General features: G+C 43.5%; 1 protein-coding gene across 1 annotated transcript in view; it reads right to left on the bottom strand.

Annotated features, from left to right (window-relative positions):
• The window catches only part of fbxw7 (F-box and WD repeat domain containing 7), a 67,126-nt gene that overhangs the window by 2,744 nt on the left and 51,725 nt on the right, over positions 1–12,657 (bottom strand). Inside the window, 8 exon segments of the mRNA XM_089007189.1 lie at positions 402–612; positions 797–1,022; positions 3,198–3,379; positions 4,879–4,992; positions 6,092–6,228; positions 6,320–6,443; positions 7,736–7,870; positions 12,227–12,368. Coding sequence (XP_088863315.1) covers positions 402–612; positions 797–1,022; positions 3,198–3,379; positions 4,879–4,992; positions 6,092–6,228; positions 6,320–6,443; positions 7,736–7,870; positions 12,227–12,368 — 1,271 coding nt within the window.

Below are 12,657 nucleotides of genomic sequence, written 5' to 3' on the forward strand. Positions count from 1 at the left end.
GTCACTGAGAATAAATAAGATGGTGACGCCTGCCGACTTTCAAGCCAACGAGAGGGCTGAGAGAGATATCTTCACGGCAAACCACAAACGGCGTTTATAGCCTCTGTTGCCATGGCAGCGGGATCCATTCGTGGTTCTTTCAAAGAACGCTGCCGGGCATTCAATTGATGCGCTTTGTCCACCTATTGTGTCATTAAAAGTAATGAATAGCAGACATTGTTCTCTGACCTAATTGTATACCCCTCACCCCTCCTGCGGCCTCAGGCATCAACCACGCCACAACTCCCCCTCCCCCCGACTGGTAACCAAAAATGGAATTTTCCGTTTCGGAACACAATCTTATTTTTTTAGGTTTTAGCGTGAAACCATTTTTTTTTTCTTGAAAATGTCTTCAAACTCACCTTGCAGCGTCTGTAGACACTGGCCCGTCTTGATGTCCCAAATCTTGACGGTGGAGTCGGCGTTGCCCGACACCAAGATGTTGTCTTTGAGCTCCATGCCGCTGGTGAGCGACTGGTGACCGGTCAGCGTGTGGATGCAGTTGCCCGTCTCCACGTCCCAAACTCGGATGGACGTGTCCAGCGAACCGCTCACCACGTGGATTCCATCGAACTGAATTAGAGATTAAAAAAAATTAATAAAAACATATCCACTTTTTGCAGCCATTTTGTCAGAGCGACGACCATTTTGTCACAGCGACGACCATTTTGTCTCAGCAGCGACCATTTTGTCACAGCGATGACCACTTTGGCACAACGACGACCATTTTGTCACGACGACGCGGCGGCTTGCTCACCTGTAGCGAGTACACCCGGTTGGTGTGTCCCTGCAGCGTATGGAGGCACGTCTCCGTCTCGGGGTCCCACACTTTGACCATGAAGTCGTAGGCGCCGCTGACCACCCGCCGTCCATCGTACTGGACGCAGCGCACGGCCGCCACGTGCCCCATGAGGACGTGTAAACACTGGCCTGTCTCGATGTCCCACACGCGTAGCGTGGCGTCCCGAGAGCCACTCACCACCCTGGCGGGAGAAAAAAAAAAAAAAAAAAAAGCACAGCTGAAATGTTAGATTGGCTCAATTGTGGCTGCCAAAGTTGCCCTGGCACAAAATTTTGGCCAAATTGTGTTTTTTCTCCTTTCCAAACAATTGGCTGACAGCCATTTTAATCCAGGCACCTTAATTTTTGACCATTGGTGGGTGTCTAACCCGACCCCTCCACAGCCTGCCCCACTCCAAAAAAATAATAGTCCAACTGACTGACTAACCGATCGTCACTCACCTAAAATTGTATTCTCGCTTTTTAACAGTATACAGTTGACATTTTTATTTTACTATGCTTAGAATATCTTATTTTCTGCCCTTTCACCCCCCCCCCCATTCCATCCCATCCCCTTTCAAATTGCTGCTGTGGACTGCAAATTTCCCCATAGTAGGACCAATAAAGGTTTTCTGATTCTGATAACTCCTTTACTGCCATTCAAAAATGTATTCGGGAATTGAAAATATGACGTAGAGCGCTATTCCCGAATTCGTTCGGGTTGTTTTTTCTTGTTTGGGTGTTAAAGCGCTGGCCATGGCCTCTGGCGATGATTTTTTTCCTTTCCACAATGGGGCAACATTTCCTTTTTTCCATGTTAGTGCGTCATTCCAGCTTCAGCTGTTGTTGTAGCCATATACAGTAAAGTCTCGTTATATCGATATGTTATATCGATAGTACTGCTTATTACGATACTATTTCTATGAACTCAAGGAGAAAATTACATGCCTGCAGGATCGGATATATCGATAGTCCGGTTATATCGATATTTTTTCCGACTCCCGAGAATATCGATATAACGAGACTTTACTGTATAAACCAATATGGATGTTTTGTATTGCATTTTGGACATGCACCACTATTTCAAGCTTATATAACACCAGATCCCTATCATTTAGGAATTACCTCTTTTTATCTGAAGAAAGAAGATAGTCTAAGGTTTCTTCCGCTGCATTGATTGTTTATGTAGTCCTAAAACTCAATATTCTGTGGGTCCTGGAATTTGAGTGACAATGACAAAAAGCTTAACCTCATTTGTCCAAATGAGCCAGGTTGAACAGAATTACAGAGCGTTCATCGAGGTCGACAGCCTAATATTCGAATTTTATTCATTGTTCTTTTAATTGTAATGTGTCCTTGGGTGCTTTGAGAGGAGCTTGTAAATTCACCCACAGAAAAAATATCCTGTGACTGTAAAGTGTCCTTGAGAGTTTTGAAAGGTGCTTATAAATGAATTGTATTATTGTTATTAGTATAAAAAAAAGATAGCGAATAGTCCTACAGGTGGATCGTTTACACAAGTTGGATTGCATTAATGCATCAAGTCCATTTATCGGTGAATTAAAACTCGTGGCCCTACCGGTGTCAGGTTTAGGCCACGCATTCCTTGATAATCTACTACGTAGTGATACTACTACGTCCATAGGCCAAGACGGGAAAGGTGGGAAAAAAACATGCTGTCTAATTACAAACGGCCTCACGACATGGGGAAGAAACACCCGCCGCGTTACTCTGTATCTCTTTTTCAAGTCGCAGTCATCCCCACAGAGCCGGCGATCAAAAGCTACACAAAACCTCGCCGGGCCCCAGGGCGCAAAGAGCACTTTGGAGCCTCCCCGGTGTAATTGTGGAGTGAATGAGTGGCCGGGGAAAGGGAGGGTGAACGGGTCGGGGGCTTCACTAAAGAGGGTCTTGTTTAATGGCCACCGTGCTCACGTTCACGTCGCCACAGATGCTCTTTTGGTCTGTGAGGTTGCAGCTGCCATTAAACCGAGAAAACAAGACATTAGCCGAATGCTCGTTACTTCCTGCGAGCAACTTTTGTTTGCCAGCGGGATGAGTCCTGCAGCTAACAATATTTGTGGTCCTTTCTAACTCTACCAAAACATGTTAATGGCATAGAATGCTAATGATAACCTCATCTCAGGCCCAGTGCCGTAATCCCCCACCCATAAACCAATTTCTGGGATTTAACCATTTACCTCAACCCAGCCCAAACGAAACATCACCCAGTCAGGCAAACCCTAGTCGTAGTCCAGGACACCAAAACAAAACCTTTATTTGAGTACAGAGAGTAATCATAGCGTACTGGACCTTTACCCCACAAATATTTTGTTTACCACCACCCGTTTGAGCTTTTTTGCATCAATCCGCCTCACCTTTTCTCATGCAGATGCATGCAGCGCACCGTTGAGGTATGCCCGTAGAGGGTGTGGATACATTCTCCCGTCTCTGCATTCCAGACCTTGAGCGTGCGGTCGGTGGAGCCGCTGATGATGATGTTGTCGCGCATCTGCGACGACCATACGCCGCCCGTGTGGCCCACCAACGTCCTCAGACACTGCGGGGGGGGAGGAGAGAATACACGGGAGATTAGCAATCAGAGTATAGAGATGACCGTATACTTCCTTGTCAAAGGTCAACGACAATCTTGCGCTGAATTCACGTTCATTTTCTAAAAAGGTCATTTAGAAGCCGTAAGCTGAGTTCCTCAGGACGGTAGCTTAAGTCCATTCATTTTTCGTAAGATCAGATCGTTTAGAGTGGAGTTCTTCAGGGCAGTACCCAGAGTCCATTCATTTTTGGCAAGATCAAATCATTTAGAGTGGAGTTCTTCAGGGCAATACCCAAAGTCCATTCATTTTCCCCAACAGCAGACCGTTTGGAGAGGAGTCCTTCAAGGCAGTAAACTGAGTCCATTTATTTTTTCGCAAGATCAGATCGTTTGGAGTGGAGTTCTTCAGGGCAGTATTCGAGTCCCATTCGTTTTCTATAATATAACTTTGAGAGGTGTTCCGCAACAAAATGTTTAATGTCCATTAGTTTTCTCCGCACCCACCACTCTTAAAATATCCGACCAACGTTTCTCAGTGCTGTGGAAGCCGGGTGAATCCCACGTAATCTTTCATTTCAACTGGCCAGATGAACCGATATATTGGTTGAAGTGTGTAAAATTGCACGATCCCGCACTTAAACATCCCGTAACAGACTGCACAGGAATGCTGACTGTGTGGAAGGTACACGCAGAAGGCGGTCACGCCAATGTATCTTTTACGCTGCACTTTTATTAGCAGGCAATTTGAACTGAAATGGTTGGCTGGGTTTAATTCCACTTCCTTTCTTTCTCTTTCCTGTTGAAGCTGAACGTGAGCTACAGGTCCAACGGTGGGAAAATTTGCAGCTTATGGTTTTGCCAATATACACAAATTTAAGAAGTGCGTCCGATGCGGCGATAAAGCTAATGGAGGATTGTTATTCAAAGGACAACCGACACCACTTTTTTGTTTCCTAACTGACATCAGAAAAATATGCAGTGGGTCCTTTCTCGGTCAGGGGCGTCCCTTCCGTGACGTGACGTCAGGAATCGTCACCAACTCAAAAACAAGACTTCCGGAATATTCAGCGTAAAACGTAAAATATAGCTATATGCAGTGGAAGCTTTGTAAAATACGCTCAGTAGAAGTCATTTGAAGTAATTTTACAAATTATGGACACAACTTATCGTGTCGGTTGTCCTTTAAAGTTCCGTAATGACGGCGGTGGTGCAGTGATTGACAAAAAAAATCCTCACATTTCATTTCCGCAGTGCGTTTTCCCTTTTGTTTGAGACCTACAACGGCGCGCGGCCATGTTAACAACAACTTGAAATAACAACGCCGCTTGCGGTACATACAACGTTGATACAACGATGATACAACGTTAGCTCGCGCCGCGGTTGGATAAATCCGTTCTCTTATCGTTTTTGAAACTGCCGTCTGAAAGAACGGTAGAATGCTAATTGCTTAGCTGTAATTGTTACGCCATTTTTATCCGCCGTTCGTATACAAACACAAGACTTACCTTTCCCGTGATCGCCGACCAGACTTTGAGCGTGTTGTCGTCGGAACCGCTGACGATGCGGTTGCCGCAGAACTGGAGGCAGGTGATCACATGGTCGTCGTGACCTTTTAGCACCTGAGCGGCAAGAAAGATAGAAAGGCCTATTACAACATCAAAGGACCACCTTAAAATGTCACGAAGCGCCGCAGGTGTTGTAGCCGCGTGCCCTGACCGGTCACATCATCTTTCAAGTCGACAGGTGGATTGCGGCTACCGCATGCTCGGCCTTAGTGAAGCCGTTTGAGGTCCCCCGCTACTCCAATTAGTGTCTAATATCTGCCGCCGGATGAATACACTTAACGGAGTAGGAGTTTGTCAGCGAGAAGTTCTGGGGCCTGTTCATTTTCGACAAGATAATACCTCATTAATTTGAAGGAAAACGCTAGCTTGGACGAACTGACTTATCAATTCAGTTACTTTCGCCACCGCAGTGGAGTCCCTCAGGGAAGGGTTTTGAGGCCAGGGGGTTTCATTTTATTAACTCATTCGCTGCCATTCTTGAATTTATTGGGGAATTGAAAAGTGTGACATGGAGCGCCACTGCCAAATTTGTTTGGGTTTTGGTTTTTGTTGCGGGGTGTGCTGATAAAGCGCTGGTCAGGCCTGGGGCAACGGTTTTCCCTTCAACGAGGGGGCAAAATTCTGGGGGTCTTTTGTCCATCTTAGTGCTTTGTTCCAGCTTCAGCTATATAAATCAATGTATGTATTGTATTTTGTACAGCCGGCCCCATTTCAAGCTCAGATAACTCCAGACCCATACTACTTAGGAATGAAGTACGTTTACGCTAAGGTTTCTAACGCTGTATTGAATGTTTATGGAGTCCTAAAACTCAATATTCTGTGGATCTTGCAATTTGAGTGAAAATGACAAAAACCCTGGCATAGAAGTGGACATATTTTTGCACATCGTCTGGCAGTGAATTAGTTAAAAGATTGGTCAATATGAAAAACGCGATTGTCTGATGATTGGAGATCTTTTCTACAGGACTGATATGAAAGGAAATAAAAATGAAAATGCTCCATTGGGTGTGGGTGTCGTAAAAACAGTTTATACAATAAACATAAAGCACCAAAGTGCTACATCAATACATCAATTCCTCATGGAAATGTCTGAGATCCACTTTTTTTAAAATGGATCTGTGATCAATGGGTGGGGGAAGCTTAAAAAAGCTACCTTGGGCGATTTCAGATCTCCTCTCCTCCAGTTTGTGTCTATTCTGTGCTGCCTGATGTAGGCACTCTTCCAGGGGCTGTGGGTGAACCCGGGCTTGACGATTTTCCTCTTCTTAAGGGGTAAAGGCTCGTCGATGCCTGGGGGGGGAAGGACCAGTTGAGTTTTTCAAGGTCATACATACAATAAAACACAAAATTGACACGTTGCCGCACAAGATGAAGCTGTCACCTTCTTCCCGGCATTTTTCCCTCCACAGCAAGTTGTCCTCTGCCAGAATGCGCCAGTAGCGACACGTCTGGGCGGCTTGGAGGAGATCCTTGGGCTCTAGGAACGACAGCACGTACAACGCCAGCTGTGGGAAAACGGGAGAGGGAGAGAAGTGAGAAAGGGCCGATCGAGGGAAAAAAAAAGGGGGGGGGGGGGGGGGACCGAAAGCCAAGAACGTGCTGTACGAACACGAGTGAACAAGGATGATGACACGCAAGCAAAGTATAATAGCTTCATTCTCGGGTCAGGTCTCGACGGAAGATCCGGAGATTGGCGCATGGAATCATCGTATGACCAATTCAGCATGTGGTCAACAGATTCCCGAGGCTAATCTGCCACCGCCAGTTGCAACGACAACTCCCAAGATGCACTTTCACGCTGCTACAAAACAGCTTTGGACAACACGGGTGACAGTGACATTTCATTCCAATGCATTTTCATGTCACATTTTAAATTGACCCTCCCGTGAATTGATTGGACTAGTCCCTCTCGCGGTATTTTTGTCAATGTCTCGGCTCGATGACTGTAATGTGCTTTACTTTGGAGTCAGCCAATCCTCCCTGAAGCGTCTCCTGCTGGTCCAGAATGCTGCTGCTCGCTTATTGACTGGTACTCATAAGAGGGAACATATAACTCCGACTCCGGCATCCCTTCACTGGCTCCCTCTACACTTTAGAGTTCTTTTCAATATCTTATTATTTGTCTTCAAATCTTGAAATTGTACTTTCTATTATCTTTGTGACAGCTTTATTTTCCTGTATATTGGCTACCAGCAGTCTCAAATGCTGGTAGCCAACAACAATGCTGCCCCCGATCATGACTATTGTAACGGCAAACAAGCAGACTTCATCCTCACTTGTATGTACAGTGATATTTTTTTTTTCCATCGCTGCGTACCACCAGATTGATAAAAGCATAACATGCACCTGCTCGGTAAGCTAGCTGTCTGCATTTCTGCTCGTGTTAGGATTTTTTTAATCATTTCATAGAATGTACGACATACTACAACTTTTACACGGGAATTGTAATCATTTATAAAGGCCGCTATTAGCCAAGGTTGATAGGTATGCAAGCAAAACTTTTCGGGCCCGATATGTTGCGAAGGGAGTGGGCTTTTTTCAGCGTTCAGTGGGCTTTTTACATCCTTGATCAGGTACAAAGGGCCTCGCTGCTTAACACGCATCTCGAGTCCTCTTTTGAGTCGGTGCAGAAGCAAACCCCCCTCCTCCCGGTCGGATTACAGCTAGCGAAATGTCGGGTGTTTCCATTCAACAGCTTGACGTCTGACACAAAGAGATAAGTAAAAAGAAAACGGCGGCGTCTGAAAAAAAAGTGGTGGAATGAAGTGGAGGAGCGCTTCTAGCCCCCCTCCCTCACCTCTTTGGGCAGCAGGGAGATGAAGTCGCGCTGGAACTGCGGCTCGATGACCTGCATCATATGCTTGACCTGTGTAGGCTCGCAGATGTCAATCAACTCATCCAGCGCCAACAGCTTCTCTGGGCCAGTCCAGCTCTGTCCCCCCCCAAAAAAATAAAATAAAATAAAAATGTATCAATATATTTTTTTAATACCCATATTTCTGCCCACATTGAAAAACAGCTTTGATTCGGTCACCATGGAAACAGCTTTTAAGCAATTACGCAGTCTGAATCTGTTCGGAGCAGTGCAGGGATGGGTTTCCATTTTCTTTCTTTCTTTTTTTAAGTACAAACATTTAAAATGAGTGACTTTGAAGCATTTCATTTGTTTTGGGTTAATCTTTGGTGCCGGCGCAGCCCGTCTAATGTATTGCCACGCTCATTATGTATTAACGCGTCAAGGCGTGATTATTATCTGTACGTTTAGCTTTGCTGATTAGTTTGAAAGAGTTTCGGTTTCTCTATCTTTGGCGCAAAAGAAACATCAAAGAGGGGAAACTAGACGCAAGACATATCAGGAGACTGAAAACAGGTCGCGACTCATTCGACGTCACGTATTTTTGTCCGTTATTAGTCTGAATATTCTTACCGACTCGTTAGAATTACGACTACAGACCCTCCCCTACTTACAAACATTGGAGTTACGAACAACGATATAAACGGACATTTTTGTTGTAACATATGTATTATGCTCTCCAGTTGCACATGTAAATACCTTGATAGAGCATATATTTTATTAATTTTCATTATAAAACAATACATGTTACTTATACAAGCCTTAAACATATTTATATAAATCTTAAACATACTTATAACATACATTCCATACAAAATATAGCACTGAATCAATTTATGAACAAATTCAACTTACGAACAACCCTTTGGAACGTATCTTGTTCGTAAGTCGGGGAGCGTCTGTATTTGACAATATTGATTCACCCCTCAGCCCACCACTTGAGATATTTAATATACACAACTGTGTATATATATATATAGTGCACTTGAAACAATTATAGTTTTCATAATTCTGCACCCCCCAAATAAACTGCTCTTAACATTCTCAGCTTTTGTCCAACTTTTTTAAGCCTGTGTATGTCAGTTGTCGACATCAGATCTTGTTTGTTTTCACCAATTCTTGTTTTTGTATTTTTTTTTATTAATTAATCAATTAGATAACTGACATTTTGAATTTCTTTCGGTGATTATATTTCTTTTTTTACTTGTCGAAAATATTCCTCAAAATATAGCTTTCAAATATCTGGTATTTTTGTCCATAATTGCACATTGTTTCATATTTTTGCTCACATTTTGCATTATTATTTTGTAATGTTCTCCAAAATTTTGTGTGCCCCATTAGTTTAGGATTTTCATCCCTTGAAAAATATTTGTAATTTTTTTTCCACAATATTGCTTGATAAATTGTATTTTTTGAAATATATTTCCCCCTTTTTTTAAATTGAGCCATAATGATTTTTAATTTGTTGGATGAAAACTACATATTGGCAACGGATCAAGTGTTGGCATGGTTTCATGTCTAATTTGAGGGATTTATCGCTCCAGCGTCGGGAGACCAGACCAAAAGACAAGAAATAAAACCTGTAGAAGTAGAAACATCTCCGACTTTCAAAATTTCCCCGCTAGTGTCTGATCTTGAGCATTGCTCCCGCCCTCCTCCCGTCATTACCTGATCAAAACGTTTGTTCCCACTACACTTCCCCTCCTCCACTGGCGTCATCCAACAAAACACTCAGCCGCCCCTGGGTTATTTATAGAGCTTTACAACATTTTCAGGAACTCCCCGAAACCAGCATGTCTGGGCACGAGCCGGGCTGTTATTTGAGAGTCATTTTCAAGTCGGATAAAACAGTCGCACAAACGCACAAAGAAAAGTGGAGCTTAGGGACACATTTCTGGGGATAAACGGCATCGTTTGCGTCTTACTTGAAACAGAAGGGAAATGAGAATTTGTGAAGAGAATTTGACACGACATCACAATGCTCCATTCATTTTTCGCAAGATCAGATAGTTTGGAGTGGAGTTCCTCAGGGCAGTCTTTGAGTCCAATTGGTTTTCTATAATACAACTTTGAGAGGTGTTCCGTAATAAAATTACAACTTAAAGGACAACCAAAACCATTTCTTTGTTTCCTAACTGACTCCTTCACAAACTGCCTTGCTCCAGAATCAAAACAATGGCTTCAGAGAGTTCAGATTCGGAGAAGATGCTCTCTTGTTACTGTTACTGTTACTACTCCATTGTAATAGAGTGCAATTTTTCAAACCAGAAAGGCACAAGTCATCCTTGTTCTCTGCTCAACTTGGGCAGAAGTCTGCGGCATTGTGACACGAGTGTGGAATGTACAGAATGTTCGTTTGGCTACGAGCTGCCCATACAATCGCAAATATGTCATTTGGAAAAGATGGTAAACTGGCCCGAGGACTCGTCTTGGAAACACACACACACATACAGGCGGGTGTGACTGCGAGTCAGACGACAAACAAGCAGCTTCCACTGTCATCATTCGGACGTGAAATTGTTTGCAGTGACGTCTTATTTCCCAGAGAGTCAATTCAAAGTACTCCATACTTTCAAATTGTTTGAGATTCATAAAATGTGATGGACGGGCAAGACAAGAATGGTTTGGAAGCCATTCAATAGTTGGCCGCAACGAGGCAGTCGAACCAGTCAACTTTGTTGCCATCTGAGGAAGAACAACGTGCACCATTTTGTTATTTATGGGTTTCAACTTCCTGGGTTTTATGTGCCAATTGTTATTTATTTTTCCAAACAGACAACAGAGAAAATTTGCAGAGGTTGGTGAGGATTCCGTTTGGTGAGAATTCCGTCCCGAATTTGTTCGGGTTTGTTTTTTGTTTCGGGGGGGTGTGTGCCGATAAAGTCCTTGTCATACCTCTGGCAATGTTTTTCCCTTCCACGAGGGGGCAGCATTTGCTTTTTGTCCATGTTAGCGCTTTGTTCCAACTTCAGCAGTTGTTAGAGCGCCATATAAATCAATATGTATGTATTGCATTGTAATTCGAACAGCCACCCTCATTTCAAGCTAACTCCAGATTCATATACAGTAAAGTCTCGTTATATCGATATCGGGTATATCGATAGTCCCGGTTATATCGATACTATTTCTATGCACGCACGGAGAAAATTACATGCAAACAGGGTCGGATATATCGATAGTCCCGGTTATATCGATATTTTTTCGGACTCCCTTGAATATCGATATAACGAAACTTTACTGTATTTTATAAATTAACTCTTTGTTTTTGATGAAAGAGGAGAATCTAGGGCAGGGGGGTCAAAGACAGTTTTTTTGCCGCGGGCCACATTGCAGTTATGGTTTCCTCTCGAGGGCCGTTATGAATTTGGGAAACCCATTAGAATGTTTAAATCCCTTCAAATATTACATATAGAGCACACAGCAAATTAATGAATAACTCGTTTTCAAATCTGAAGTCAAGAATAATGACTTTTATTGTGGTTGACATCCAAAAATATGAAATTTTGGCTCAGATTTTAGCAATCATCATGGAATTTAACAAGTTTGATTTGCTTTCGCGGGCCGAAAAAAATGATGTGGCGGGCAGGATTTGGCCTGCGGGCCTTGACTTTGACACCTGTGGTCTAGGATTTCTTACGCTGTACTGAATGTTTATGGAGTTCTAAAACTCAATATTATGTGGGTCCTGGAATTCAAGTGACAATGACAAAAACCCTGGCACTGGAGTGCATACATTTTTGCACATCTGGCAGTGAATGAGTTAATAAAAAAACATTAAAAGAGTATTTTAAAAAAATGGATACATCGGCTCATAAAAAGTCCAAATAATCTTAGAAAGGACTGTGAAAGAGCACTGATGGAAAGGGAATCCTCCAAAAAACAAAACTTTGAATGCAAAAACCAGAAAATGAACTCTGTGCATTAGCGCAATTGTACGATCAGTTTCTCACGCAGTGAAACTTGCAAACAGGCTGCCTTGATTATCCGCAGATTAGCATTTTATCCTCGGTCCCGTTAATAAACCCCACACCCCCAAAAGAAATATTCCAATGCTTCCGTACGCCTGACGTTAGATAGCATCTGTTCAACTTTTTAACGACAACACGTCGTTGCCTTCATCTGCTTTTAGTCGTCCCGACAGCTCGGGCTAATTCCAATCGCACGCTACGCTGCCTTCCGTTGAAGCGCAGGCACGGCAACAATTATCTCGCAGGAGCAAGAGCCAACATGGATTGATTATTACACCTAGCCGTTTTTTCCCAGCGGATAAAATTCGAAGGTGGCAACCGATATCATTTGATGAGGATGTTGTTTATTAGCCACGGTGTGACGGGGGGATAGCCCCGTAGTATCGGTAACATTTCGACAGCGTCCAAGAGACACAAGGCAAATTTTCAACCTGGATTTGAGGATATTGAAGAGGAACTCCCCTACCTGAAACGTCCGGAGCCATTCCTGGAGCCCCGCGGGGGGCTGGATGGAGGTGATGCGCCGCCTCTGCTGACCCTGGCCGTTGGCCGCCCGGATGTGGCCGAATGTGGTGGGCGTGGCCGGGCACGGCACGATTCCCGTCGGACTGGAACAAACCCCCCAAAAAAATGTATTATAAAATGCTGAGTGGGGAAACATTTTAGTGCCATATGATATATTCATAAATATTCAAAAAGGTCATTGGATTGGATGAGCCATTATTAGTCTCACAGTGGAGAAATTTACATTTCACAGCAGCAAAGTGATGAAAGGAAAAGAAGAAGTAGAAAAACAAAATACAGGACCTGCTGTAAAGGTCATCATTTGTAAATCGAAGGCTCAAACCATGGAAAATTACCGTACTTTACTGTGTGTAAGGCGCACAGGAGTATAAA

This window comes from Hippocampus bargibanti, linkage group LG10 (genome assembly GCF_051943395.1).
Source record: "Hippocampus bargibanti isolate YZ-2025 linkage group LG10, ASM5194339v1, whole genome shotgun sequence".
Taxonomy (NCBI): Eukaryota; Metazoa; Chordata; class Actinopteri; order Syngnathiformes; family Syngnathidae; genus Hippocampus; species Hippocampus bargibanti.